This window comes from Oncorhynchus masou, chromosome 22 (genome assembly GCF_036934945.1).
Source record: "Oncorhynchus masou masou isolate Uvic2021 chromosome 22, UVic_Omas_1.1, whole genome shotgun sequence".
In the NCBI taxonomy this organism is placed as follows: Eukaryota; Metazoa; Chordata; class Actinopteri; order Salmoniformes; family Salmonidae; genus Oncorhynchus; species Oncorhynchus masou.
The window spans coordinates 42,938,983-42,966,879 of record NC_088233.1 but is presented as its reverse complement, the minus strand read 5'-3'; the positions used below and the strand labels follow the sequence as shown (position 1 = coordinate 42,966,879).

General features: G+C 46.3%; 1 protein-coding gene across 2 annotated transcripts in view; it reads right to left on the bottom strand.

The window, feature by feature from the left end:
* The window catches only part of LOC135509543 (protein MON2 homolog), a 49,427-nt gene that overhangs the window by 5,936 nt on the left and 15,594 nt on the right, over window positions 1-27,897 (bottom strand). Inside the window, exons 5-32 of one of the 2 annotated variants that reach the window (XM_064930281.1) lie at window positions 27,696-27,825; window positions 27,073-27,170; window positions 25,480-25,605; window positions 21,861-22,055; window positions 20,828-20,952; window positions 20,521-20,660; window positions 20,120-20,273; window positions 19,094-19,284; window positions 18,727-18,808; window positions 16,763-16,944; window positions 14,443-14,555; window positions 14,196-14,300; window positions 13,876-13,956; window positions 13,540-13,704; window positions 12,502-12,603; window positions 10,905-11,015; window positions 8,748-8,923; window positions 8,356-8,518; window positions 7,907-8,200; window positions 7,472-7,670; window positions 6,323-6,978; window positions 5,672-5,815; window positions 3,323-3,340; window positions 2,798-2,926; window positions 1,569-1,759; window positions 891-951; window positions 663-786; window positions 218-425 (exon numbers count right to left, since the gene is read on the bottom strand). In XM_064930281.1, the coding sequence (XP_064786353.1) occupies window positions 218-425; window positions 663-786; window positions 891-951; window positions 1,569-1,759; window positions 2,798-2,926; window positions 3,323-3,340; window positions 5,672-5,815; window positions 6,323-6,978; window positions 7,472-7,670; window positions 7,907-8,200; window positions 8,356-8,518; window positions 8,748-8,923; window positions 10,905-11,015; window positions 12,502-12,603; window positions 13,540-13,704; window positions 13,876-13,956; window positions 14,196-14,300; window positions 14,443-14,555; window positions 16,763-16,944; window positions 18,727-18,808; window positions 19,094-19,284; window positions 20,120-20,273; window positions 20,521-20,660; window positions 20,828-20,952; window positions 21,861-22,055; window positions 25,480-25,605; window positions 27,073-27,170; window positions 27,696-27,825 (4,463 nt within the window). The remainder of the gene's footprint in view (window positions 1-217; window positions 426-662; window positions 787-890; window positions 952-1,568; window positions 1,760-2,797; window positions 2,927-3,322; window positions 3,341-5,671; window positions 5,816-6,322; window positions 6,979-7,471; window positions 7,671-7,906; window positions 8,201-8,355; window positions 8,519-8,747; window positions 8,924-10,904; window positions 11,016-12,501; window positions 12,604-13,539; window positions 13,705-13,875; window positions 13,957-14,195; window positions 14,301-14,442; window positions 14,556-16,762; window positions 16,945-18,726; window positions 18,809-19,093; window positions 19,285-20,119; window positions 20,274-20,520; window positions 20,661-20,827; window positions 20,953-21,860; window positions 22,056-25,479; window positions 25,606-27,072; window positions 27,171-27,695; window positions 27,826-27,897) is intronic. The other variant, XM_064930282.1, reaches the window with a different exon arrangement.

Genomic DNA, 27,897 nt, shown 5'->3' with positions numbered 1-27,897 from the left:
TCAAAATGGGCTGAGTTTTGGTGCGTTTACTCTCTACTACATCCCTGTCTTGGGGGGGGGTCTTGTAGTACCCTCTACTACATCCCTGTCCTGGGGGGGGTCTTGTAGTACCCTCTACTACATCCCTGTCCTGGGGGGGGGGTCTTGTAGTCCTGGGGCGAAGAGAGGTGATGGCGGTCGTTTAGGGCTATTGCTTTAATGGTGTTCGTGGACTCACCTGGGCAGTGGGCAGCGTCCACTCAGCCGCTCATCGTCCACGTAGCGCCTCAACACGTCCTGGGACCTCTTGAGGAGCACGGAGAGGGCCATGCGGGAGATGTAGCCCTCCTGGGGCGTGGACACCTTGTTACTGAAGGAGAACTGGAGCAGCGTCTCAAAACACACCTTGGAGAACTCCTCCCGCATCCGCACATCTATCTCTGCCTCTGTGGACGGTAGGAAAGACATGCTGAGAGAACAGATCAGTGCTACACAGTAAAGTTCATCTTAATATTTTCTTTTGGTGATGCTAGATATTTGCCATTGCAATTAATTCAAGAAAAATCTGATCCTATTGTTGCCAGTATCATTTATTTTTTCTTTTAATAGGTAATATTCGGTGGGAAAATCACGAGGTATTTGGAATAAAAGTGGGTGGTTCTGACCCAGTGTTGGTTTCTGACCTGTAAATGAGGAGGACTGTGAGTGAATGGATCCTTTATTGAGCATGGTCATAATCTGACCAACAAAGTCTTTGGGGATGAAGTTGGCAAATGGTAAAATCTCTGTGCTGATCAGCTGCACCACCTACAGAACACACAGAGAGGACACAAACAGACCTGCGTGACGGGCAGGTAATAAAAGGCGGTAATCTAATTCGAAAGGTTGTTTGAAGTGAAGTCAGGTTTCACCTCAACGTCAATGGCTTCATTCTTCTGGAACTCCTGGATGGACACATTGTCTGGAGGTGTGCTGTAAAACAACAGAAACAGAAATGCAGTGAATCAGCTACTGCTTTACTGCTAATCAAGTCCCATTCCTCCATGCGTTGTCTATACTGAATCAATGACCTTTTCGCAGACTGAGGAAGACGCGGGTGCATCAAAACGTCTGTCTGTCAGACTTGCTTTAGGCGCAATATGGAGAAATCACTGCCACCATTCCCTGCTTGCTAAAAGTATGTAATGTTTGTCTAATTTCAGTTCATGTGACAAAACAAGCAAGTGTAGAGTATCATTATACAATCTAAACCGCTGTGAAATATATTTTCAATATCGTATCTTCAGCTGTTTGAAGCTGGTGTACAACACCAACACTTAAAAAGACTCAGAAGTGAAAACTTAAGAATGGTAAGCATAGAAATAGCACACACTGAATGCAAGTCTGGTTTGTTCTATGAGAATAACACATCTACAACTTTAATTTATATGTGAATTTGATCAGGTTGCCCAGAAAGCTACATACTGGACATAAAAAAAAAAAACTATTTGAATAAGAAAATACCAATACACAACACAAGCTTTTTAAAAAGGTAAAAGGGAGTGCCTCATATTTTAGATGAACTGCCTGAGAAAAGGGGGTACGCCTACCTTTTGGTGAAGAGGAAATCCTCGAAGGCATTGGCCAGCTCTGGCCACATGGTTTCAAACATCCCAGAGGAGGCATGCTGGCGGGCCACGGGCAGCCCGATGGACAACACTTTGAGCAGGGATGACACGGCCAGCTTCCACGTGCTCTCTGACGGACACGCATACTTCAGGCCCAGGGGCATCCGCAGGGTCTATGGAGGACGGAGAGAAACGACGGGGTTAGAACACAATGGGAGTCTTCAATGTAGGGACTAGCCTGGTTGCCAGGTCTGTTGGTGCATTAGCCAACACCTAACCTTGATTTCCAGGCTATTTCCTCAGGATTCAAGGAGAGAGCAGGTGGGGGGAGGGGAAATTAAGATCACTAAGGTTAATATTTAGATGCAGTGTGACTGAATATGCTACACATTATCTCAGAGTCTCTGTGACAAGAGGGGGAGGGGCGGTGGTAACACAATGGGAGCCTCCAACATATGGACATGCCTGGTGCCAGATTTGCTAGTGCAGTTGAACAATTACACTGACAGACTCCGAGGAACACTGAGGGGGGGGGGGGGACTCAGTAATGACAGAGACTTAGAGGTGTAACATCAATCACAGACGCAACTAAACAACTGGAGCTGTTGAGGCATTGATGTTCTCTTTCTTTTTTTTTCCACATGGAAAAATAAGTAACGGAACAGAAACAGACCGTCTTTGTGATAAACGGCTGCCTTTTCCCATTACGCACGGGGCTTCCCCAAGGTTTTAGGGCTGTGACCTTTCTCAGGAGACAGCGAGAGCGAATGGAGAGGAGGATGGGGGGTTGGTTTGAACTCTTAATGAGTTCTTGGCAGAGTACTCTTCTCGTTTTGGGAAATGCTTTAATAAGAAGATACTAGAAGAGAGTGGTCAGATGGGCCTCAATGAGAAAGAACTTGCTATGCCATTGACCCTGCCATTGACCCACAGGAAACAGAGGAACACCTGAGAGCTTTGTGAAGGGATGTTGTTTCCCCACCACAAAGAGCAGCTCGTTTATGACAGAAACACTAGTGACTGGAGTATGATGATGGACTTCAATAGGCGATATAGAATATATTCAGAATGGTGTAGACATTTTACACTAGGGAGTAGCTCCACAACCACGAAAAAAAAAAAAAAAAAAGTTCCAGTTTCCGAGCGACTCCTTTTACGTGAACACTTCTAAACAAAGCAATACATCTTGATGGTAATGTCAGGGACAGTACCTTGATGATGTTCTGAAGGACTTTCTCGTTGATGACAGCTTTGTGACAGGCTGTTTTGTGGTACTGGTCCACCACCACCTCCAAGGACCTTTCGGCAAAGGGCACGTAGTTTAAGGCAACCCATTCCGCCTGTAGAGAAAGACCGAGAAGGAGAGAGTGGGATTAACTAAATCTGAAAACACCCCTCTGCGTAAATACTAAGAGGACCAAAGCACCATAAAACTTGCAATAGAAAAACATCCACAGAAATGGACGACACCCAAACACAGTAAGATAAGTGGTATGAGGATGAGAAAGAAAGGTCGGTAGTAGGGACAGATCGAGGCATAACCACTTGTTAGTGGCAGACAGAACAACGGAGGGGTAGGTAACATGGAGTGTGTGATGTAGATGAGGCTTTTCACCCGCTGCATGGTAAGACCTCATCTACTGCAGTAGCGATGGGACCATTGAGCATTAGAACACAGCTGAATACAGGTGAGCAAGAGGACTAAAGGGGGCTGAAGAAGGGAGGTGGTAACTCACCGATGTAAACAGTTGGATCTAAAAGGTTGATCCAGATGGATAGTACGACACAAAAACACAACAACGAGAAGAAAATTAACTTGTTTGCCGGTGCCTGGCGTTCTTATACCAAATTGTCGCCACTGACCGTGGCAATCATGTTTGTTAATGGTTTGATTGAACAACAGACTGACTAAGTGACAGTATAAATGACTGACAGGTCAACTGACAAGATAGACTCGGAGCTTTCACTTCCGAGTGAGTGCGTAGTGTAGCGTTAATTAGCATAGCTGATTCAGCCACCACCATGAAAACAAAACCACTCATCAATATAGAAAAAGGAACTGGTACACCAGTTGACAGTATTTATTTGTAAGTGTGAGTTAGAAAAACACGGATTAAGAGCCTAGCTTTTTATTAAAGCATAGGTCAGCAACAGGCGGCCTGCGAGCATTTCTTTTGTCCCCCCCAAAAGTTTTTAGGAAAAAAAAAAATCTATAATAAATATATATACACACAGAGTGCCTTAAAATTATTTGCCCCCTTTCTAAGCGAATGTTATCAGATCTTCAACCAAAACCTAATATTAGATAAAGGACAAATAACACAACAATTACATACTTTATTTCATAAACAAAGTTATGCAAACCCAATGCCCCCTGTGTGGAAAAAGTAATTGCCCCCTTACATGCAATAACTAGTTGTGCCAACTTTAAATGCAATGACTCCAACCAAACACTTCCTATAATACGTCGCTGTGGAGGAATTTTGTCCCACTCTTCCATGCTCAGCGACATCTTTGGGTTTTCAAGCATGAACTGCTCGTTTCAAGTCCTACCACAACATCTCAATTGAGATTAGGTTTGGACTTTAACTAGGCCATTCCAAAAATGTAAAATGTGTTGCTTTTTAGCCATTTTCACATAGACTTGATTGTGTGTTTTGGATCATTGTCTTGCCGAATGACACAGCTACGCTTCAGCTCAGAGGTTTGGCCTGACATTCTCCTGTAGAATTCATGGTTCCTTCTATTAAGGCAATTCGTCTAGGTCCCGAGGCAGCAAAGCTCTCCCAAAACATCACACTACCACCACCATGCTTGACAGTTGCTATGAGGTTGTTAATGTGGAATGCAGTGTTTGGTTTTTGCCAGGCATAAATCGGACCCATGTCGTCCAAAAAGTTTATACTTTTGAATGTCCATAGAACATTCTTCCAAGTGTCTTGATGATTATCTAGGCAAACTTGAGTATAACATTTTGGACAAAAGTGCAAAAACTGCATTTCACAGTAAGAACCTCAAGCCAATGGCCAAACATGGTGGTGGTAATGTGATAGTTCGGGGATGCTTTCCTGCCTCAGGACCTGGACAACTTGCCTTAATAGAAGGAACCATGAATTCTGCTCTGCACCAGAGAATTTCTACAAGAGAATGTCAGGCCATTTTTTTGCTATTTGTAAAGTAAGGTTCCCTTAATCTAATATTTGGTTGAAGATATGATAGTGAATTATCAAAAATATCCCCCCCAAAAATTGGGAAAATCAGAAACGGGCAAATACATTTTCCTTACACTGTGTATTCAGGATTTTAGTTCTTAGTATAAAAAAAGACTAAAATCAACAGGAATTCAGTTTAAAATGTGTTAATCAAAAACAGGAAAATCTGTTCCAAAGCATGAATTTAGTTACCTAACCCTGTTTTAAAGATTCCCTTCTGTTTTGAACATAGTATGAACAAAGAAGGCATCATCAACTAGCCTACAAAAAACAGAGGTTGTACGAGATTAAGTGAATCAATAAAACGTAGACTTCATGGGGTCTCATTTGTCCTTCATTTTGAGAAAAGGGAAGAATCATGAACTTGGTCTGTGACCTGCCAAAAAACGGAAAAAAGTAACCTAGCGGCTCGCATGCTGCCGGCCCGAAGGGCTAGCGTGCTGCCGGCCCGAAGGGTTAGCGTGCTGCCGGCCCGAAGGACTAGCGTGCTGCCGGCCCGAAGGGCTAGCGTGCTGCCGGCCCGAAGGGCTAGCGTGAATGAGAGAGAAAGAAGAGGGATGGTTTAGGGCTGCAGATGCAGTTTGAAAGACCCAGCTATGTGTCATGTGATTAGGACAATAGGGCAGGGCACATGAGGACCAGACAAAGCAACGGGAGGAGCTTCATGAACATCAGAGAGGGGGAATGACCATGCTCAGAAAATCTGGAGAGAAACAGATGACTGGCATCGAAAAAAAATTCAACAACATTCCATTAAATGAAAATACCCGAGATATCGAGACAACGCTTGAAAGAGAGCGGAAGACAAATTTGCACACAAAGCGATAGAGAAAGACAACGGTGGAGAGAGAGAGAGAGATTGTGATTTGTTACCTGGTTGTACTTAGCGTTGGCCACATGTTTGGTTTCCAGCTTGCCATACTGGGGGGGTTTGCAGGAGAACTCGACGAAGAGGAGCAGCTGTTCGAATATGGCCGGGTACATGACTTGCAGGCTCTCTGGGCCCACACAGATGGCCTGCAGAGGGAGAGACAGGAACCTTACTCACTACTGACCTCACTAGAACCAGGGCACCTCAGTCACTACTGACTCCCATCAGGGGATCATGTTAAAAATTATCCCCACAATCGGATATCAGCCTCAATAGCACATATTAAGTGTAGGAGAAAAATAAAAAAATTACTAAAATTGCCATGCTAGTTTCTATAACACAGAGGACAAAGACGAAACATCTACTCAAAGGGGTGCCTTTGAGCTTTGAACAGTACTAGCTAAATCAGCACCTGGAAAATGCCTTTGGCTGTTCATATTTTTTATTTGTATTTACAATGTCGGACTACCGGGGAACAGTGGGTTAACTGCTTTATTCAACAACAGATTTTTACCTTGTCAGCTCGGGGATTCGATCCAACAACCTTTCAGTTACTGGCCCAACACTAACCACTAGGCTACCTGCCGCCCATATAACAACCCTTTATAAAAATGTAAAAAGTTATAATGTATCTAGTGTGGTAGCCCACCCACCTTCTGCAGCACGTCGAGTGCTGTGAGTACGGCCTCCTGCAGGCTGGTGAGGACAGCCTCGGTGTAGGAGGGCAGGATGAAGGGTGAGGCATCACTGCTGATGGGTATGGACACGGCCCCGTGGAGGATCACCCCCAGCTTCCTCAGGTCCTCCATGCTGAAGCCAGTCTCAATGTGCTGGTAGAGGGCAGGGACAATCTGGACTAACGCTGTCAGGAAGGGCTGGCTGGGGACGAAGGAGGGTCTGTCTGTCCCCGTCCCGCCACTAGGGGGCCTCGTGCTGTCCGTGCCCGTCCGGTACCAGGTGTTCCACGCCGACCACCACAGGGCTGCGTCCTCCAGCGCAGACTCCTCCCCCTGGGGAGGGGCCTGGAGTTCGGCTCCATTGTAGCGCGTCAGCCTCTCGAGCATCGAGTCGGAGCGCAGCAGGTGTCTGCCGGGTCCCGAGGCGCTGAGGGGGTCGATGAGGACAGGGGGGACGCCCATCACGGCCAGGGCCAGGGCCTCGGTGGGCATGGCGGAGTCCTTGACGGGCGTGCCGATCTGGAGGATCTCTTGGAAGGACTTGAGTGCGGCCAGGGAGACCTCGTTGTTCTTACTGAGGGCAGCAGACTGGATGTGGTCCAGCAGCACCTCCCACGCCTTGAAGAAGTCACCTGTGGAGTGGACACACGATCAGATAAGAAGAGGTCATTGTTGGGCTCAATTAATTAAAAAGGTACCGTATTGACTATATAGCATTACAGGTATTGTACTGAAGATGCGTGGAGACAGGATGAATGTATTGGCAGGAGGAGTACCGTCCGTAGAGCACAAGATCATTACTATTTACCTTTGTCAACTGACTAGACTGACTGATGTCTTTATGACATCAGTCTATCTACAGTAGCAGGCAACTGATGCAGGCACACACACACAGTCTTGTACAGCTAACCTTGTGGGGACACAAAACTCAGTCCCATTCAAAATCCTATTTTCCCTAACCCCATATCCTAAACCTAGTACCTAACCCTAAAACTAACCCTATCGCCTAACTGTAATTCTAACCCTAACTCTAACCTTAAACCTAACCCCCCCCCTAGAAATAGCATTTGACCTTGTGGGGACTAAACAAAATGTCCCCACAAGAAGAGTTAAAAGCGTCCACACCTAGCTGCTGCAGCAGGTATCTCCTGGTGTTGAAGATACGAGCCACCCCTGCCAGCGTCAGCACCCAGGTCTCCGCCCACTGTTTCTCAGCCGTGTCCCGTGAGTGGTGGATGAGGATATTCCCGCCCCCTGACTCAATCTTCTCCTTGTCGGCTGTGGTGGAAGACTTCCTCACACAGTCCAGCAGGTGGAACAGCACCTGGTTTTACACAGACATAAAAAAAAAAATGGAGTTGATGTGGACCGCCAGAGGGCAGATGGTCATTAAGGCGGGTATAAAGTACTAGCTGCAGCACGTACGATCACTAAACTGATAGGTCCCAAAAGTACAACTCCAGGACTTGACTACCTTTCAGTACGCCACAGGATTCTACAGCCATGCACCATTCAAGACTGATTTAGTCTATGATCATTGTGACTGGCTGAACCGAGTACCTTCCAGACCACGATGTGCCAGGTGGACTGCTGCAGCAGGGTGCCGTGGGCAGCGATGGTGGAGAACATGGTCTGACCGGCACTCTTCCTGACGGCGGGCCGGGGGTCCACACACAGCTGGCCCAGCTTGGCGTACAGACACAGCCACAGGCAGTCGAAGGGAGGGGCTGGGTGGAAGGGCCTGTTCAGGGGCTCGCCCTTCTCCCGAGCCTGCTTCTGCAGCGCGGCCTCCTCCCTCTCTAGATCCTGGGTGATGGCCTCGCCCCTCTGGAAGAAGTAGTCGGAGATGTTCCACTGTTGGGGAAAACGGGGAGAGGGGTAACGATGAGGGGACGCAGCAGCAACTATAAGCTACGTATAACCGCAGCAGTAATATGAACTAGAATGAATTAAAAATCCCAATACAATAGAGAATATAAAACAATATATGCAATATGCTGCGGTTGTACCAGGAGTCCTATGGAGGTGAGGCTGATGTTGAGTTCCTGGTTCTGGAGACCGAAGCTGCCGGCCACATCCACTACGATTTGGAGGCACATGCAAGGCATGGTGGGGAGGAAGTCAGTCACCACCAACTGCAGGCACTGGAAGGCTGTTCGGATCAACGACTCTCTAGGCGACAGGGGACAGACAGACACTTGTCAGACTCAGACATAAAACAGAGTGAACAGTCGACTGCTGGACAAGAGAGAAAATACAGCATGTTAAGATGAAATAGGTGTTAAGAAGGGTTACAATCTCAGCTTTTAAATATGGATCACGGAGCTTTTCCCTCTGCATCACCCATCCCAGTCTCCCCCCCTCTCCCTTTTCAATGCTGCTACCCCCCCCTCCCTCTCACCCCTGGTCGTTTCGGATGGCCCCTATGACCCCCAGCACTAAGGGCCAGCCTGGACCCAGACTGTCTCCCTGGCTCTGGAGGATCTGCAGCACGCTCTCCAGCTGCTTCTGACGGATGTCTGCATGGAGCACGTTGGACAGCTCCTTCAGAGGGTTCAACAGCAGGAGCTGCAGCCTCTGACAGAGGGACAGAGAGAGTGAGACAGTGAGAGAGACAGTGAGAGAGACAGTGAGAGAGACAGTGAGAGAGACAGTGAGAGAGACAGTGAGAGAGACAGTGAGAGAGACAGTGAGAGAGAGAGAGACAGAAATAAAGAAAAGGGACAGAGGAAGAGAGAAGGGAGTGGTTATATTACATAAACAAGGACAAGCATACAAACCACTGCCTTAAGATATACAAGGTCAACTATGTGTGGGTGGGCTGGTATGGTGAAGCCGACTAATAGCAAGTCATCTTATCACCTTCCATTGTAACAGCTACCCGACTTCTAGATAGAATAGTGTACAGTAGTCCCTGTATTTGGGTACTACAGTGGGGCAAAAAGTATTTAGTCAGCCACCAATTGTGCAAGTTCTCCCTCTTAAAAAGATGAGGCCTGTAATTTTCACCATAGGTACACTTCAACTATGACAGACAAAATGAGAAGAAAAAAAATCCAGAAAATTACATTGTAGGATTTTTAATTTATTTATTTGCAAATTATGGTGGAAAATAAGTATTTGGTCAATAACAAAAGTTTCTCAATACTTTGTTATATACCATTTGTTGGCAATGTCAGAGGTCAAACGTTTTCTGTAAGTCTTCACAAGGTTTTCACACACTGTTGCTGGTATTTTGGCCCATTCCTCCATGCAGATCTCCTCTAGAGCAGTGATGGTTTGGGGCTGTTGCTGGGCAACACGGACTTTCAATTCCCTCCAAAGAATCTCTATGGGGTTGAGATCTGGAGACTGGCTAGGCCAGTCCAGGACCTTGAAATGCTTCTTACGAAGCCACTTCTTCGTTGCCCGAGCGGTGTGTTTGGGATCATTGTCATGCTGAAAGCCACATTTCATCGTCAATGCCCTTGCTGATGGAAGGAGGTTTTCACTCAAAATCTCACAATACATGGCCCCATTCATTCTTTCCTTTACACGGATCAGTCGTCCTGGTCCCTTTGCAGAAAAACAGCCCCAAAGCATGATGTTTCCACCCCCATGCTTCACAGTAGGTATGGTGTTCTTTGGATACAACTCAGAATTCTTTGTCCTCCAAACACAACGAGTTGAGTTTCTACCAAAAAGTTATATTTTGGTTTCATCTGACATTCTCCCAATCTTCTTCTGGATCATCCAAATGCTCTCTAGCAAACTTCAGACGGGCCTGGACATGTACTGGCTTAAGCAGGGGGACACGTCTGACACTGCAGGATTTGAGTCCCAGGCGGCATAGTGTGTTACTGATGGTAGGCTTTGTTACTTTGGTTCCAGCTCTCTGCAGGTCATTCACTAGGTCCCCCCGTGTGGTTCTGGGATTTTTGCTCACCGTTCTTGTGATCATTTTGACCCACAGGGTGAGATCTTGCGTGGAGCCCCAGATTTAGGGAGATTATCAGTGGTCTTGTATGTCTTCCATTTCCTAATAATTGTTCCCACAGTTGATTTCTTCAAACCAAGCTGCTTACCTATTGCAGATTCAGTCTTCCCAGCCTGGTGCAGGTCTACAATTTTGTTTCTGGTGTCCTTTGACAGCTCTTTGGTCTTGGCCATAGTGGAGTTTGGAGTGTGACTGTTTGAGGTTGTGGACAGGTGTCTTTTATACTGATAACAAGTTCAAACAGGTGCCATTAATACAGGTAATGAGTGGAGGACAGAGGAGCCTCTTAAAGAAGAAGTTACAGGTCTGTGAGAGCCAGAAATCTTGCTTGTTTGTAGGTGACCAAATACTTATTTTCCACCATAATTTACAAATAAATTCATAAAAAAATCATACAATGTGATTTTCTGGATTTTTTCCCTCATTTTGTCTGTCATAGTTGAAGTATACCTATGATGAAAATTACAGGCCTCTCATCTTTTTAAGTGGGATAACTTGCACAATTGGTGGCTGACTAAATACTTTTTTCTCCCCCCGGGATGTGACTGGGTGAAGATTAGAGAGATGGGGTAGTAGCGGTACCTGGTTCTGTGCTAGAGGGGGGTTGTGCTTGTAGGCCAAGCCAGCTTTGATGAGGGCGGTAACAGCCTCAGCCCCCCACTCTCTCATCCTGGCGTTGGGGTGCTGGCAGACCTGCAGCAGGTAACATCATTGGGTAGGGCACACACACACACGGGACGAGGAGAGAGAGAGATCAGACATCACACAGTACACACACAAGCATTGCAGAAGGAGGGGGAAAGAGTGGGGAGGGGGAGAGAGAGAGAGAGAGAGAAAGCGATATTGATAGAGAGAGAAAGGGATGTGAGTCAGGGGCAGTTCAAACAGGCCACCCGTTTCTCACAGCAGGTGGTTAAAACAGACTGTATGCCTGGGATTTTCTACTCGCACAACAGTGAAATCAGGTCATTCCATTTGACAGACACGTAATCATGAAAAGCTCTGGTGAAAATCAGCCGCTTTCGTTGCTTTGCTGCACATCTCACTATTCCCCTGGGCTGTTCGATACAGTGAATGAGATGCCACATCAGCACCCCCCTGCACAGCCTACAAGTGTCTGTGCTGTCTGATTGTTGGCCAACGTCAAACAAGTGTGTGACTGGCCGAGAAAAGCTGGCATATCATTAGCGATGATAAGGTAAGATGCATTAAAAAATGTGCAGGTATCTGCATAGTATGCAGACAAACAAAAACAGAGTTCCAGAAATGTAACTCATGTGTGCGAGGCAATTTTGATCAAACAGCAACAGCGAAGCAAACAGAAAACCTGTCGCAAGCTGCACATCGCAAACTCTCAGCTCCAACACCTTGATGCCAGGCGAAGAGACAGACGGAATGAAAAGAGAGAAAGAGAGAGAAAGCAAATGATTGGGAGGAGAAGTTTCCGAGCTTACCTTCTGCAAAAACAGACATGGGTTGCAAAAGAGAGGGAGAAAAGACAACTTAAGGAGGAACCGTTTGTTTTAGACAAACACACAGAACTGCCACAGATACAGATGCAGTCAAATATATTGGCATCCTTGCACTCCACAACAGAGCGCAATGAAGCAGAATGTCCCGTTTTCTCTTTTCAAAACTGGTTGAATGGCTATTTTCACCCTGCAATTACACATAAACAAGATTCACTCATCTCCAACCAAATTAATTCCAATTTTGAATAATTTAGTCCAGGCCTTTGACATTGAAAAAAAAAAAAAAAATCACAATTACAGTTTACATAGATTGTTCTTGTTCTTCTTGGTCTTGTGTGGTTGTAAAATCAAACAAACACACAATTTTAACTTATTATAGAAGAAACAGTGATTCATGTAATGGAGGCAATATATGGGACCGCATCTGTAAAGCTATAACACAATCACTAAATAGGGGACAGATGCCACTCACACCATTAGAAATGGAAGAGCCCCTACCATCATACGAGAGGGCTTGAAACGTACCGAAGGACATACAGCTACAGGCTACAGCATAGCGCCCCCCCAAAAAAAAACACTTCACTAACCTGGCCCTAGATCCGTTTGTGCTCTTTGTCAAGGCGTGACAATTGCAGAAGGAGTTGGCAAGAGAACAGACACAGACCTGCACACAGTCTACCACTTTAAATGGCTACTGTAAGACGTACCTCCAGCAGATGTCCAACGAGGGGCCTCCACAGGATCTCTATACGATCCATGTTGACCAGGCCGGTCTCCAGCAGCTTGGCTACCGCAAATAGAGACGGCTCCTTGACACGGGACGACAACAGAACACAGGGGTGATCAGTTTGGTGGATATAGGTATTAAAACAATAAGGCCCAAGGAGGTATGGTATATGGCCCAATATACCACCCGCCTGGATACATTTAGCATTTTTAGATGGCTAGGTGGGACAACCGCATATCACAGGCATGGTAACTGAAATCCTCAGTAAAGTAGCTAATCAGCAGTCAGAGCTGGGGGGGGGGTCAAGTGTGAGTGTTCGTTCACAAAAGGCCTTTTTGAAAAGGGGAGGAGGGTCTTTGATCTTTAACCCTACTCTTTGAAGAGGTAGGGTTAAAGATGTTGCAGGGGTTTTCAGGCACAAGCAGGGAGTCCAGCCAACAGCGGGTTGCAGTAGTCCAGACAGGAAAGGCCAAGTGCCTGGATTAGGACCTGCGCCGCTTCCTGTGTGAGGTAGGGTCATACTCTACGGATGTTGTAGAGGATGGATACAGCCCTTAGCTGTGGTATATTGGCAATATACCACAAACCCCTGCCTTATTGCTATTATATACTCGTTACCTAAGTAATTAGAGCAGTAAAAACAAATGGTTTAGTCATACCCGTGGTATACGGTCTGTTATACCACAGCTGTCAGCCAATCAGCACTCAGGGTTCGAACCACCCAGTTTATAAAGTGGTATACGGCCAATACACCACGGCTAAGCACTGTAACCAGGCACTCCCTGTTGCGTCGTGCTTAAGAACAGCCCTTAGCCGTAGTATTTTGGCCATATACCACACCCCCTCGGGCCTTGTTGCTTAAATATACCACAGCTTCCAGCCAATCCAAATCCAGGAACCAAACTACCCGGTATCTAATAGACATTAAGTAACACAAGGCTCATGCAGAAGACAAGAGAGGTCATACGGTGTTGCTCTGGCTACATCTACAATAATGAAGTACCTGTGAAGTAATTACCTTGTTAGTCCCATAGGCCATCTCCATAGCCTCCAGAGAGAGGGAGCACAGTGCGTTGATCAGGTGGTGCAGTGACACGTCATCTAGGTACTGGGAGCTCTCAAAGAGTCTCGACAGGATGTTGGAGATGAAAGGCAGATCTGTCATCACAGCCGTGGTCAGCACCTGTAATACACAGACAACGCGGGGGAGTCAGAGAGCTGAGCGGTGAAGCTGGTGGGCTGAAGAGCTGTAGCGAACAGCCAATGACACCCTATTGGGAGTTATTGCTAATTGATGCAGAGAATTTGACTCTTTACAGCGCGACTGCGTAAGGCAGGGAGATGGGAGTATTACCGTGCTGGGCCCCTCCACTGCACGACCAGGCTTCAGAGCCCCTCCAACCCCAGGCTTCAGGCCTAGGATCCACACCAGGTGCTGGGAGAGGAGAGGAAAGGGGGAGATAGATAGAACAGGAAGGGCATAAAAGGTGGTGAGAAAAGTCAAAGAGAGAGTGATTCCCTTAGAACACTTCTGCTATACCGTAAAAAAAGACATTTAAATATTTAGGCTTGTCAATGGCCCAAAAAAATCCAGGAAATCCAGGCATGGCTATAATACACTGTAGAGCTATGCCAGTGTGTTTGTGTGGTGAGTACAGTATGGTGGTAGTTTACCTGCAGCGTGGCCAGCACCAGCTGCCAGGAGGTACCCAGCACTGCCCCGTGGCAGTGGGCCAGGTTCAACAGGGTCCGCATACACTGGATATTCTTAGCCGTCAGCTGAGTGAGAAAGAGGGAGAGAAAGGGCGAGAGAGAGAGCCAGACAGTTATATCACACGACTGTCTGTACTGTCTTATGTGAACGTCTAACACGTGCCCTCTTGTCGTGTTGTTGTAGTAATGTTGTGTACACGTCTCTTACCACCACAGTGCCTTGGGGCTGTACAGTGAGAGGCTGTCCCACAGCCACCACCTGCTGATGAGACTCACTGGAGGGACTGATGATCTGCACAGTCTGGCCCTGAATAGAGTAGGCTGAGGAGCACACACACACACACACACACACACACTTATTTAGAGTCTTCAACGAAAGTAATGATCACAAGGACTAAATCGTCTAGAGGTCAATCAATATATTCACTCCTTAGTTGAAATGAGTCCTGTTTTTTTTCTCCTCACAATGTAGCTCAGACAGACACCCTGATGATAATAACACAAGTCAATTCCATTCATATAGTAGAGACTGAGTGACTGAGACAAGCCAGCTACATGCTAGACTTGATTAATTAACTCGTAAAGGCAAACACCCATCCTGCTGAAGCCAATTTGCGAGTTCTCTCTCAGAGCAAATATGCAAAGTGTGTGTGTGTGCGCGTGACTGTGTGTGAGAGTGTTTGTAACTGTTTGTGTACCCCCCCCCCCCCCAACACATTCATCTTGGTGCTGCTACACAGATGGAACAGGGAACAGTTGAGGCACAGCCAGAATTTAATGATATACAGGGCCTTCGTGAAAGTATTCAGACCCATGGACTTTTTCCACATTGTTACATTGCAGCCCTATTCTAAAATTGATTCAATTGTTCCCCCCTCATCAATATCCCATCATGACAAAGCAAAAACAGGTTTAGGCATTTTTGCAAATGTATTAAAACTGAAATAACAATAGTATTCAGACCCTTTACTCAGAACTTTGTTGAAGCACCTTTGGCAGTGATTACAGCCTCGAGCATGCTTGGTTATGACACTATAAGCTTGGCACACCTGTACTTGGGGAGTTTCTCCCATTCTTCTCTGCAGATCCACTCAAGCTCTCAAGCACAGCCATTTCCAGGTCTCAGTAGAGATGTTCGAATGGGTTCATGTCCGGGCTCTGGCTGAGACACTCAAAGACATTCAGAGACTTGTCCTGAAGCCACTCCTGCGTTGTCTTGGTTGTGTGCTTAGGGTCGTTGTCCTGTTGGAAAGTGAACCTTCACCCCAGTCTGAGGACCAAAGCACTCGAGCAGATTTTCATCAAGGATCACTCTGTACTTTGCTCCTTTCATCTTTGCCTCGATCCTGACTAGTCTTCCAGTCCCTTCCGCTGAAAAACATCCTTCACAGCATGAGGCTGCCACACCCCCTTGCTTCACCATAGGGATGGTGCCAGCTTTCCTCCAGACGTGACGATTGGCATTCAGGCCAAAGGAGTTCAATCTTGGTTTCATCAGACCAGAGAATCTTGTTGCCTTTTGACAAACCCCAAGTGGGGTGTCATGTGCCTTTTAATGAGGAGTGGCTTCCGACTGGTTACTTTAGCCTAAAGGCCTGATTGCTGGAGTGCTGCAGAGATGGTTGTCCTGGGAGGTTCTCCCATCTTCAGAGGAACTCTGGAGGCTTGTCAGAGTGACCATCGGGTTCTTGGTCACCTCCCTGACCAAGGCCCTTCTCCCCCGATTGCAGTTTGGCTGGGCGGTCACCTCTTGGTGTTTCCAAACTTCTTCCATTTAAGAATGATTGAGGCCACAGCGTTCTTGGGGACCTTCAATGCTGCAGAAATGTTTTGCTACCCTTCCCCAGATCTATGCCTCGACACAATCCTGTCTCGGAGTTCTACAGACCATTCCTTCAACCTCATGGGTTGGTTTTTGCTCTGACATGCACTGTCAACCATGGGACCTTATAAGGACAGGTATGTGCCTTTCCAAATCATGTCCAATCAATGGATTTTACCACAGATGGACTCCAAGTTGTAGAAACATCTCAAGGATGATCAATGGAAACAAGATGCACCGGAGCCACAATTCGAAACTCATAGCAAAGGGTCTGAAAACTTACGTAAATAAAGTATGTTTAAAAAAAAAAAATGGTAATACATTTGCAAACATTTCTAAAAACATGTTTTCACTTTCTCATTATGGAGTATTGTGTGTGGATTGCTGAAGATCTGTTTTTATTTAATCCATTTTAGAATAAGGCCGCAACGTAACAAAATGTGGAAATAGTCAAGGGGTCTGGATAGTTTCCGTATGCGCTGTATGTGGTGGCTAGTATGGAGATCACACACAGTCAGGGATTTAGAGCTGTACACACAGAGAGACTTTCTAATTAAGTGTACACACAAACAACTACCTACTGTTTTATCAAGTTCCTCAGAGGCCCATATGTTTAATTATCACAGAGCTGATACCCTACTATATGTAGCAAAGCCACAAGAGAAGACCGCTTTGAACGCACACAAAACACCCTCGGGGTACTGACCCTTGTTGTTGAGGTTGGTTGCGTTACTGCTAAGGACGGTCAGGGCATAGTGTGGGGGCAATGAGGCCTTGCAGATGGCTGTGATGAAGGCGTCGCGGGGCGTGACCAGGCCCAGTCGACCACACAGAGACGCCATGGTCAGCTCCGCCTTCAGGATGCTCTCTGTCGCCGTCTCATCAGTACTGGAGGGGGACGAGACACACAAAGGGTTATGGCTTTGGAACAAACACTGAGGAATGCTCAACTGCCGCAACGTTTGGACTTATTGCCTTGTGAAAAAAAAGTCTCAGAACACCGTTTCATCAACGGACACATTTCACAACACATGGTCTTGGAGCTTCAAGAAAAACTTTGGTTGCTCCTGATCTTAACACTGACCTTCAGGTTTCACCTGTCACACCTTCAAGTTACTTTGAGGGGATAGTATACTGAACAGAAATATAGAACGCAACATGTAAAGTGTTGGTCCCATGTTTCATGAGCTGCAATAAAAGATCCCAGAATTGTTCCAAAGGTATTTCTCTAAAATGTTGTGCACAAATTTGCTTACATCCCTGTTGGTGAGTATTTCATTTTCCCAAGATAATCCACCCACCTGACAGGTGTGGCATATCAGGAAGCTGATTAAACAGCATGACCATTACACAGGTGCACCTTGTGCTGGGGTCAATAAAAGGCCACTCTAAAATGTGCAGTTTTGTCACACAAGACAATGCCACAGATGTCTGTGGGAGCGTGCAATTGACATGCTGACTGCAGGAATGTCCCCCAAAGCTGTTGCAAGAGAATGTCATGTTAATTTCTCTACCATATGCTGCCTCAAACGTCATTTTAGAGAATTTGGCAGTATGGTCAACCCGTCTCACAACTGCAGACCACGTGTAACCACGGCAGCCCAGGACCTCCACATCTGGCTTCTTCACCTGCAGGATCGTCACACGGACATCTGTTGAAACTGTGGATTTGCAAAACCGAAGAAGGTCTGCACAAACTGTCAAAAAACGCGTCAGGGAAGCTCATCTGCGTGCTTGTCGTACTCTTTAGGGTCTTGAACTGACTGCAGTTCGGCATCTTGACCAACTTCAGTGGGCAAATGCTCACTTTCGATGGCCACTGACACGCTGGAGAAGTGTGCTCTTCATGGATGAATCCTGGTTTCAACTGTACCGGGCAGATGGCAGACGGTGAGTATGGCGTCCTGTGGGCGTGTGGTTTGCTGATGTCAACGTTGTGAACACAGTGCCCTATGGTGGCGATGGGGTTATGGTATGGGCAGGCGTAAGCTACGGACACTGAACACAATTGCATTTTATTGATGGCAATTTGAAGGCAAAGACATACCGTGACGAGATCCTTAGGCCCATTGTCGTGCCATTCATCCTCCGCCATCACCTCATGTTTCAGCATGATAATGCACGGCGCCATGTCACAAGGATCTGTACACAATTCCGGCAAGCTGAAAATGTCCCAGTTCTTCCACGTCCCGCATACTCACCAGACATGTCAACCATTGAGCATGTTTGGAATGCTCTGGATCGATGTTTGGGATGCTCTGGATCGACGTGTACGACAGCGTGTTCCAGTTCCCGCCAAAATCCAGCAACTTAGCACAGACATTGAATAGGAGTGGAACAACATTCCACAGGCCACAATCAACAGCCTGATCAACTCTATGCAAAGGAGATTTGTCTAGCTGCATGAGGCAAATGGTGATCACACCAGATACTGACTGGTGTTCTGATCCACACCCCTACATTTTTTCTTAAAGTATCTGTGACCAACAGTTGCATATCTTTATTCCAAGTCATGTGAAATCCATAGATTAGGGCCTGATGAATTTATTATTTCAATTGACTCATTTCCTTATATGAACTCTGATCTTTGAAATTGTTGAATGTTAAGTTTATATTTTTGTTCAGTGTAAATAAATTGACTTTGAGGTGATCTATAAGAAGGGTTGCTACCTGGCGTCCAATAGGAGTGAGAGGGCAGCCAGTAGACCACACCAACACGCACTGACCATCTCCTCCCAGACGAGATGGGCTTCTAACAGAGAAACAGCCATTAGCAACAGAGTGAACAAGAAATATACATTTGTACAGATATCTATATTTAAACGCTACATCAGAATTCTTCTTTGAATAGGGATGACAACACATTCATCACTGTCGTAAGCCTACATATATTAAACGCCCTCAGGAACTGTAGGTATTGGAATGCCCACTAGAGGTCAATAAAATTGCAAGCTCGGGTTCAGCTCCTTGTGTGGGCCCAGAGAAGCGCCCCGGTCCTAGCCCCCAACCCTCCCTCATCCTCCTCCCCCCTCTTCACCAGGCTCAGCTTGGGCGTTCTGGTCTGGGTTGGCCTCCCTGCGTACAGCCACCTCCTCCTCCTCCTTGGCCAGTTCTCGCTCTATCATGGAGGTGATGCCTCGGACCAGGTCCAGCAGGGCGCTGAAGGCCACAGACATGGCATAACCCTCTGGGATGGACGGGGGCTCCACCTTGTCCAACATCTCCAGACTGGGGCAGGGAAGAGGAAAGGGAAACATATGATATGACACACACACAAATGTTGATGTCCCAAGGAGCTACATGCAAACAGAAACACTCATTCAGCTCCCACTAACAAACACACGCACTAGACCGCTGCAGGATCAGCTTTCCCTGCCCATGTGTTCATTACAGACACACGACGAGCTGTGTTAGACAATGTTGACTGACAACTCTGTCCTGCATCACCAAACAAACCAACCCGTTTAATTCTCTAGTCTATCTCCTCATAATTACAGACAACAGATCACATGCCCTTGCTCCTGACCCATGCATAAAGGGAAAGGGGGATACCGAGTCAGTTGTACAACTGGAGGCATTCTACTGAAATGCGCCTTTCGCGTTTTTAACCCAACCCCTCTGAATCAGAGAGAGCAGAGTTCGGCCAACGAATCCACAGCTAAATCAACTCCTTCCTTCCCCCTAACAGGCATAGTGTGTGTCATGGGGTGTCTGCTGTGTTTGTGTTCTCTCTGTTCTCTCAAAGACAGCAGCTTGTTAGAGTAGAATAATGACATTTACAGGCCAACTGTCCCCCAGGATGTCTAGGTTTTTGATAACGGACATAATTTCGTCCCCCCCCCCCCCGTTGTTTAAAATCAAACTGTTTCTCTCTGGTTCAACTGTCTCCAATAGACTGTGTCCCTGTGTGTGATAATTGGATGGATGATTCAAACCTAGACAGACATAGCTAGATGTGTGTGTATGTACACACACACACACATACACACACATACATATATATATACATACACACACACATACACATATATATACACACACTTATTTATATAGTACTACTCACTAGGTAGCCTTGGCACTGCCCTGCACACTGACGGTCATGAGGGGGATCCAAGTACCGCGGTACTCGAAGGCAGCCTGAGTGATCAGACTCCCACCCTGACCTCCGGCTCCTGGACCACCCTGGGCAGCCGCCTGGGCCCCCGACCCAGACCCACCTCGGGGGGGAGAGCGAGAGAGATGGAGGAATGGAAGGAGGGAAGGAAGAAAAAGAGAGCAAAAGATTACTGTTAGTTTCGAGCCGGAACCAAAGCCTTCGCACCTTGCAGACCAGAACCTTCCATACCCTCATGAGTTGCCTAATCCTATCCTAGATATTCCTCTTCTTTACTTTCTTCCCAACTACAGTCTCAAGCTGTAACACCGGTAAAGACAACATTAGCTCCTTCTCAGTGTGGTCCTCACCAGCAGGGGCATTGGTGGCAGCAGGGTTGCCTGTGTTGGGGACTATGAAGAGGGACTGGATGAAGGAGCCCAGGGCGTTAACGATGTCCCGGAACACCTTGGTGGAGTGCTGCTTCATGTCATAGGACTGGCAGAAAGACCTGGAGGGGGGGGAGAGAAAGGATGTCGCAAAAGTTTCTTTAAAAAAAAAAAAAAGATATAGAATATGGAGATTGTTGAGGTTGTGTGTGTTTGTGTGTGTGGTAAGGTTAGTGTCGTATGGTGAGGTCAGTGATGTGTGTGTTGAGGGTGTGCTCCTCCTCTTCACCGTAGCAGGTGTGGCTGTACACACAGCCTGTGGACGGACTCCACGGCCACGGCTCTGAGCCACTGAGGCTTCTCTCCATCCAGGAACTTCACCAACAGGGACAAGAAGATCTCACACTCCGTCACCTACAACCACAACACAGACAAACACACCTCAATCCTCAGATCCCCAAGATAACTATCCACATATGGAGGTCTCTACAATAAGAAGACAACAGGATTTGAATTTCAGTTAATCTCCTGAATTGACTGAAATCAAAAATGGAATTGACCCAAACTATAGTTCAAACTATAGTTCATGCCTTGGCTACTACAACTGTAGTTGTTTGATGATTTAGGTACAGAGAACACAGTATTAGGTAGTAACTACTGTAACTGACTTTCACCAGTAGGCTGTAGAAGTGTTTGATAACCCCCGGGACTCACCAGTAGGCTGTAGAAGTGTTTGATAACCCCCGGGACTCACCAGTAGGCTGTAGAAGTGTTTGATAACCCCCGGGACTCACCAGTAGGCTGTAGAAGTGTTTGATAACCCCCGGGACTCACCAGTAGGCTGTAGAAGTGTTTGATAACCCACGGGACTCACCAGTAGGCTGTAGAAGTGTTTGATCCGGGACCAGTAGGCTGTAGAAGTGTTTGATAACCCCGGGACTCACCAGTAGGCTGTAGAAGTGTTTGATAACCCCCGGGACTCACCAGTAGGCTGTAGAAGTGTTTGATAACCCCGGAACTCACCAGTAGGCTGTAGAAGTGTTTGATAACCCCGGAACTCACCAGTAGGCTGTAGAAGTGTTTGATAACCCCGGGACTCACCAGTAGGCTGTAGAAGTGTTTGATAACCCCGGGACTCACCAGTAGGCTGGAAGTGTTTGATCGGGACTCACCAGTAGGCTGTAGAAGTGTTTTAACCCCGGGATAAGGCTGTAGAAGTGTTTGATAACCCCCGGGACTCACCAGTAGGCTGTAGAAGTGTTTGATAACCCCCGGGACTCACCAGTAGGCTGTAGAAGTGTTTGATAACCCCCGGGACTCACCAGTAGGCTGTAGAAGTGTTTGATGAGCACAGACACCACTCTGAGCAGCCTCATGCAGATGGGGAAGTAGGGTTTTTCTACAGGGGCTGGGGAGGCGGCGCTGCTGCTCCCCTGGCGGAACTTGATGTTGGGAGAGAACAGCTTGATGACCAGCGGACAAACACGCTCCTTCAGCAGGAAGCTGAACTCCTGGTGCTATAAAGGGGTCAGAGGGCAGAGGTTAAAAGGTCAGAGGGTAACGGGTGGGGTCAGCAGGAGGTGGGGGTCACAGTACAAATACAAGACACACACACCTACATTGAGATGATAGTATTTCTATTTCAATGCATATAATACTCAATTGTATTGCGTTATATTGTACTATACTTTACTGTATCCTATTATATTACATCCTCACTGTCATACCTCTGGGGGCCCCATGTGCATGTCATCAATGTCCTTAAAATGTATTTAATAAATCATTGACAGTAACCCTCCATTAGTCATTCATAAACCTTTTTTATTTCCATGTGAAGTAGGAAGCAAAGTGTTTTTCTTTAGGAATGTGACTAAAAAAAGTGCGTCAGGCCTTGAACAAAAAACTAAAAGTAACAGATTGAAAGTATAAGGGGATATCGGTGAAGAAATGCAGTGGTCAAGGCTACAACGGCGCCAGTGCAATGACTGAAGCTTCCTCAAGTGTTCAAAAACGCGTATCAGACCGAAAAGCTTCTTAGGTAGATCAGAAAACAATTTCTCCGTAGAAGCGACAGTTACAGGGATGGTAAAAAAAAACAGCTTGATTGCCGTAGCAACATCAGGGAAACTAAGGCAGAAGGGAGGGGTGCATCAAATACAGCAGTTCTGCAACGTCTTTAAATTGAGCCTCTCATTCTCCTTAATTGCCAGCCTCAACATGTTACAGAAGGAGATTAGCTGTAAAGGAAGCTCTGGGTACAGATGGTCTGGATACAGGACAGCCAATAAATTGCCAGATACAAACAGATAATCAGTTCTTGAGGCCTTAAAACAAAAAAAGCTGTTTGCGATTTCTTTCATACTGGTGAACCGGCATTTGAGTTGGGGTGTTGCAAATATCAACCTTCTCTCTTTTGTATCCTGACACGCATCATTCAAGACTAATGTTTAAATTCTGTGCAGCGCAATGGACATATAACGCACAATATGTCTCAGGAAAGACTGTCTGGGTTGGCAACACTCGGTATAGAAGTCGGGCCTACAGGCCGTGGTGAAAACATGTGCACAAAAGAAAGAGGACTCCAGGAGAACAGGGTAGTCGCTCAAGTTTGATTTACCTTGAACATTGCAGCCCATTAGTGTAGGCTTTTAGCCAGCAAAACCTGCCGAGTTCAACAATATAGTGTCTGAACTTATCCTCAAACAGACTACTTTTTGTCCTCACTGTTAGGCTATTTCATATGTCATTTTTTGTAAAAGGTTTATAAATAGCAGATAAATACGGTATATGGCTATAGATAGTACACCGCATAATTAAACCATTTCTAGTAAGCTAGTGTTTTGAGCGTGAGCTGACTATTATTTGGCATGAATAGTTTTACTCAACTTTCTATCCAAGCAGGGAGAGCGTGTGGATGGCTCATGTCATGCAGGTTCAGATAGCTGATTACTAAGCTGTGCTGTATCGGCTATCAAATTGGTAGCTGATTGGTACGCTGTTGCATCAGAAATGAATTTTTACAAATCTGCAATGTTTGAATTTCCAACTTGAATTACTAAATAAGTCATTACAGTGGATTCAGAAAGTATTCAGACCCCTTCACTTTTTACCCATTTTGTTACATTACAGCCTTATTCTAAAATTCATTATAGTTGTTTTTCCTTCATAAATCTACACACAATAACCCATAATGACAAAGATAACACAGGTTAATGTTTTTTACAAATTATATTTGACATTTACAGAAGTATTCAGACCCTTTACTCAGTACTTTGTTGAAGCACCTTTGGCAGTGATTATAGCATCAAGTATTTTGGGGTATGATGCTACAAGCTTGGCACACCTGTATTTGGGGAGTTTCTCCCATTCCTCTCTGCAGATCTTCTCAAGCTCTGTCAGGTTGGATGGGGTGCGTCGCTGCACAGCTATTTTCAGGTCTCTCTAGAGATGTTAGATCGGGTTCAAGTCCGGGCTCTGGCTGTGTGCTGAGGGTCGTTGTCCTGTTGGAAGGTGAACCTTCGCCCCAGTCTGCGGTTCTGAGCGCTCTGGAGCAGGTTTTTATTGAGCATCTCTGTACTTTGCTCCGTTGATCCTTCCCTCGATCCTGACTAACTAGTCTTCCAGTTGCTGCCGCTGAAAAACATCCACACAGCATGATGCTGCCACCATATTTCACTGTGGGGATGGTGCCAGGTTTCCTCCGGACATGAATTCAGACCAAAGATTTCAATCTTGGTTTCATCGGACCAGAGAATCTTGCTTCTCATGGTCTGAGAGTCCTTTAGGTGCCTCTTGGCCAACTACATGCGGGCTGTCATGTGCCTTTTTACTGAGGAGTGGCATCCGTCTGGCCACTACCATAAAGGCCTGATCGGTGGAGTGCTGCAGAGATGGTTGTCCTTCTGGATGGTTCTCCCATCGCCACACAGAAACTCTGGAGCTCTGTCAGAGTGACCATCGGGATCTTGGTTACCTCCCTGACCAAGGCCCTTCTCCCCTGATTGCTCAGTTTGGCCCGGCGGCCAGCTCTAGGAAAAGCATTGGAACTTTTTCCATTTAGGAATGATACAGACGATTGTGTTCTTGGGGACCTTCAATGCTGCAGATATTTTATGGTACCCTTCCCCAGATCTGTGCCTTGACACAATCCTGTCTTGGAGCTCCACGGACAATTCATTCGACCTCATGGCTTGGTTTCTGCTCTGACATGAACTGTCAACTGTGGGACATTATATAGACAGGTGTGTGCCTCTCCAAATCATGTCCAATCAATTGAATTTACCACAAGTGGACTCCAGTCAAGTAGAAACAGGATTAATGGAAACAGGATGCACCGGAGCTCAATTTCGAGTCTCATGGCAAAGGGTCTGAATACTAAATATTTCTGGGGGTTTTTATGTATAAAAAAAATAAAAAAAAACTTTTCGCTTTGTCATTATGGGGTATTTTGTGAAGATTGATGAGTTACATTTATTTAATATGTTTTATTTTTTATTTATTTTTTAGAATGAGGCTGTAATGTAACAAAATGTGGAAAAAGTCTAAGGTCTGAACACTTTCCTTATGCTCTGTATTGCTACTAGTCAGAAGTCTAAAAATGGCAGCATTTTTAAGACTGATTTTTTTTAAGTACATGTTATATTAAATAGAAGACACTCTATTTGTTGTTTTACCAGTTATGAACATATTGTTCAAAGAAAAGAAAGCCCAGTGGTTATTTAGACTTTAGCTAATGCATGTTCTTTTTTTTTGCTGCGGTATCATTTCGGTATAGAGTATCGTGATGCTAAACCTGGAATTTCAAGTCATAATCCTGGTATCTTGACCATGCGGAAACCTATTTTTCTAATGATTGGTCAGAATTGCAAATGGGGAATTGTTGATTTTGCAAAAAACAAAATTGCGATTGCAAAAATCCTGTGTATTATGTTGCGCGTTTACCTGCAGGAAGACCCCAGGGAAGTCGTTGAGGACTGACTCCAGGAGCTCCAGACCAAACGTCCTCGTCATTTCTGTCATCCCAACCAGCCAGTAGGGGGCATCAGCATTCACTAGCTGACATAGGTCCTGGATAGACACACACAACAAACATAGCAATATAGACATGCACATAGGACAGCTGGATACAGCTGGATACAGCTACTAGCATTGTATCAGAGGCAGTCTGTAAATCTAGGCTGTACATACATGACCAAAAGTATGTGGACACCTGCTCGTCAAACATCTCACTCCAAAATCATGGGCATTAATATGGAGTTGGTCCACGCTTTGCTGAAATAGCAGACTCCACTCTTCTGGGAAGGCTTTCCACTAGATGTTGGAACATTGCTGTGGGGACTTGTTTCCATTCAGCCACAAGAGCATTAGTGAGGTCGGGCACTGATGTTGGGTGATTAGCCCTGGCTAGCAGTCGGTATTCCAATTCATCCCAAAGGTGTTCGATGGGGTTGAGGTCAGGGCTCTGTGCTGGCCAATCAAGTTCTTCCACACCGATCTCAACAAACCATTTCTGCATGGACCTTGCTTTGTGCACAGGGGCATTGTCATGCTGAAACAGGAAAGGGCCTTCCCCAAATTGTTGCCACATAGTTGCAGCACAGAATCATCTAGAATGTCATTGTATGCTGTGGCGTTAAGATTTGTCCTAGCCAAAACCATGAAAAACAGCCCCAAGATCATTATTCCTCCTCCGCAAACTTCACAGTTGGCACTATTCATTCGGGTAGGTAGCGTTCTCCTGGCATCCGACAAAGCCAGATTCGTCCTTTAGACTACAAGATGTTGAAGCGTGATTCATCACTCCAGAGAACGAGTTTCCACTGCTCCAGAGTCCAAATGGCGTCGACCTGAACACCACTCCAGCCGAAAAGCTTGACATTGCGCATGGTGTACAGATGCTCGGCCATGGAAACCCATTTCATGAAGCTCTCAACAAAGTTCTTGTGCTGATATTGAGTTCTAAACTGCCTCTGCAAGCAACAGTGAGTGTTGCAACAGAGGAAAGGTCATTTTTACGTGCTACACGCTTCAGCGCTCGCAGGTCCCAGTGTGTGAGCTTGTGTGGCCTACCACTTCGCGGCTGAGCCTGTTGTTGCTAGACGTTTCCACTTCAAAATAACAGCACTTACAGTTGACCGGGGCAACTCTAACAGGGCAGAAATTTGACGAACTGACTTGTAGGAAAGGTGACATCCTATAATGGTGCCACGTTAAAAGTCACTGAGCTCTTCAGTTAGGCCATTCGACTGCCAATATTTGACTACGGAGATTGCATGGCTGTGTGCTTGATTTTAGAAACCTCTCAGCAATGGGTGTGGCTGAAATAGCCAAAGCCAGTAATTTGATGGGGTCCCCTCATACTTTTGTATATAAAGACAGCCTGGCTGTATTTCATTACACAAAGTTGTTCCCTCCCTTTTCCTGCCCTCATTCATTGGGGTAAACCCTATCTATACCCCCTATTCTGATGGGCGAAAGGGTGCAGGTGGGGTACAGTGAGAGGTATGGAGGACTGTCTCCACCTGGTGGACGTACCTGGAACAGCATGTAGGCGTCTTTAGCACTGGGCCGCAGGGTGCTGACAGACCTCCGGTTCGTGTTACCCTGGACTGGAGTAGGCTGCTCCACGATGCCTGGGGGAGAGAGGGAGGTAAGGAGGAGAGGGAGAGGGGAGAAGAGCACATGGGAGAGACAGTCATTGGACACAGCTGTGGATACAAGCCTGGAGGGATCAATCGCTCACGAGCAAACAAACAGACAGACAATCCACATACCATCAAATAACTCTCAGAAAAGACCAATCCAACACCTACTACAAGAGGGAACAGTCACTTAATTAAATAGTGATTCTCAATCCTAGCTCACATACTAAACCAAAAATGCAGTGTGGGAAGACAGCAGTGTGAAATCTGACAGGGCCAAACAAAAACCCCAACAAAAACTCATTATGTATTCATTGAACTCAGGCTTAAATCACCGGATAAGCAGCTTTAGGCAATCTAAAGAGAAACTAACTCCCTTCCCTTACTCTGTGACAGGTTCAAAGTTAGAGGAGAGGAGGAGGCTAAGAGAGAGAAAGTGTGATGCAGAATACTGAAAGACAGAAACGGTTCAGTCCTAGCATAACTCATTTTCCCATGAGCCCTCCCGACCCTAACCTTTGAAGCGCTCGTCCTCGGCGACCATCCTCTCAAAGACCACGGTGACGACCTGTCTCACGGTGGCGGCGGCCGTGTTGTTGGTGATGTTGTCCTTGGTGAAGTGCAGGCGGAAACACAGCACGATGGCCTGGGAGGGAACGAGGGGAGAGGAGTGACTGTGATGTGTGACTGCGTGCACGCATGACAACATTTGGTGCTT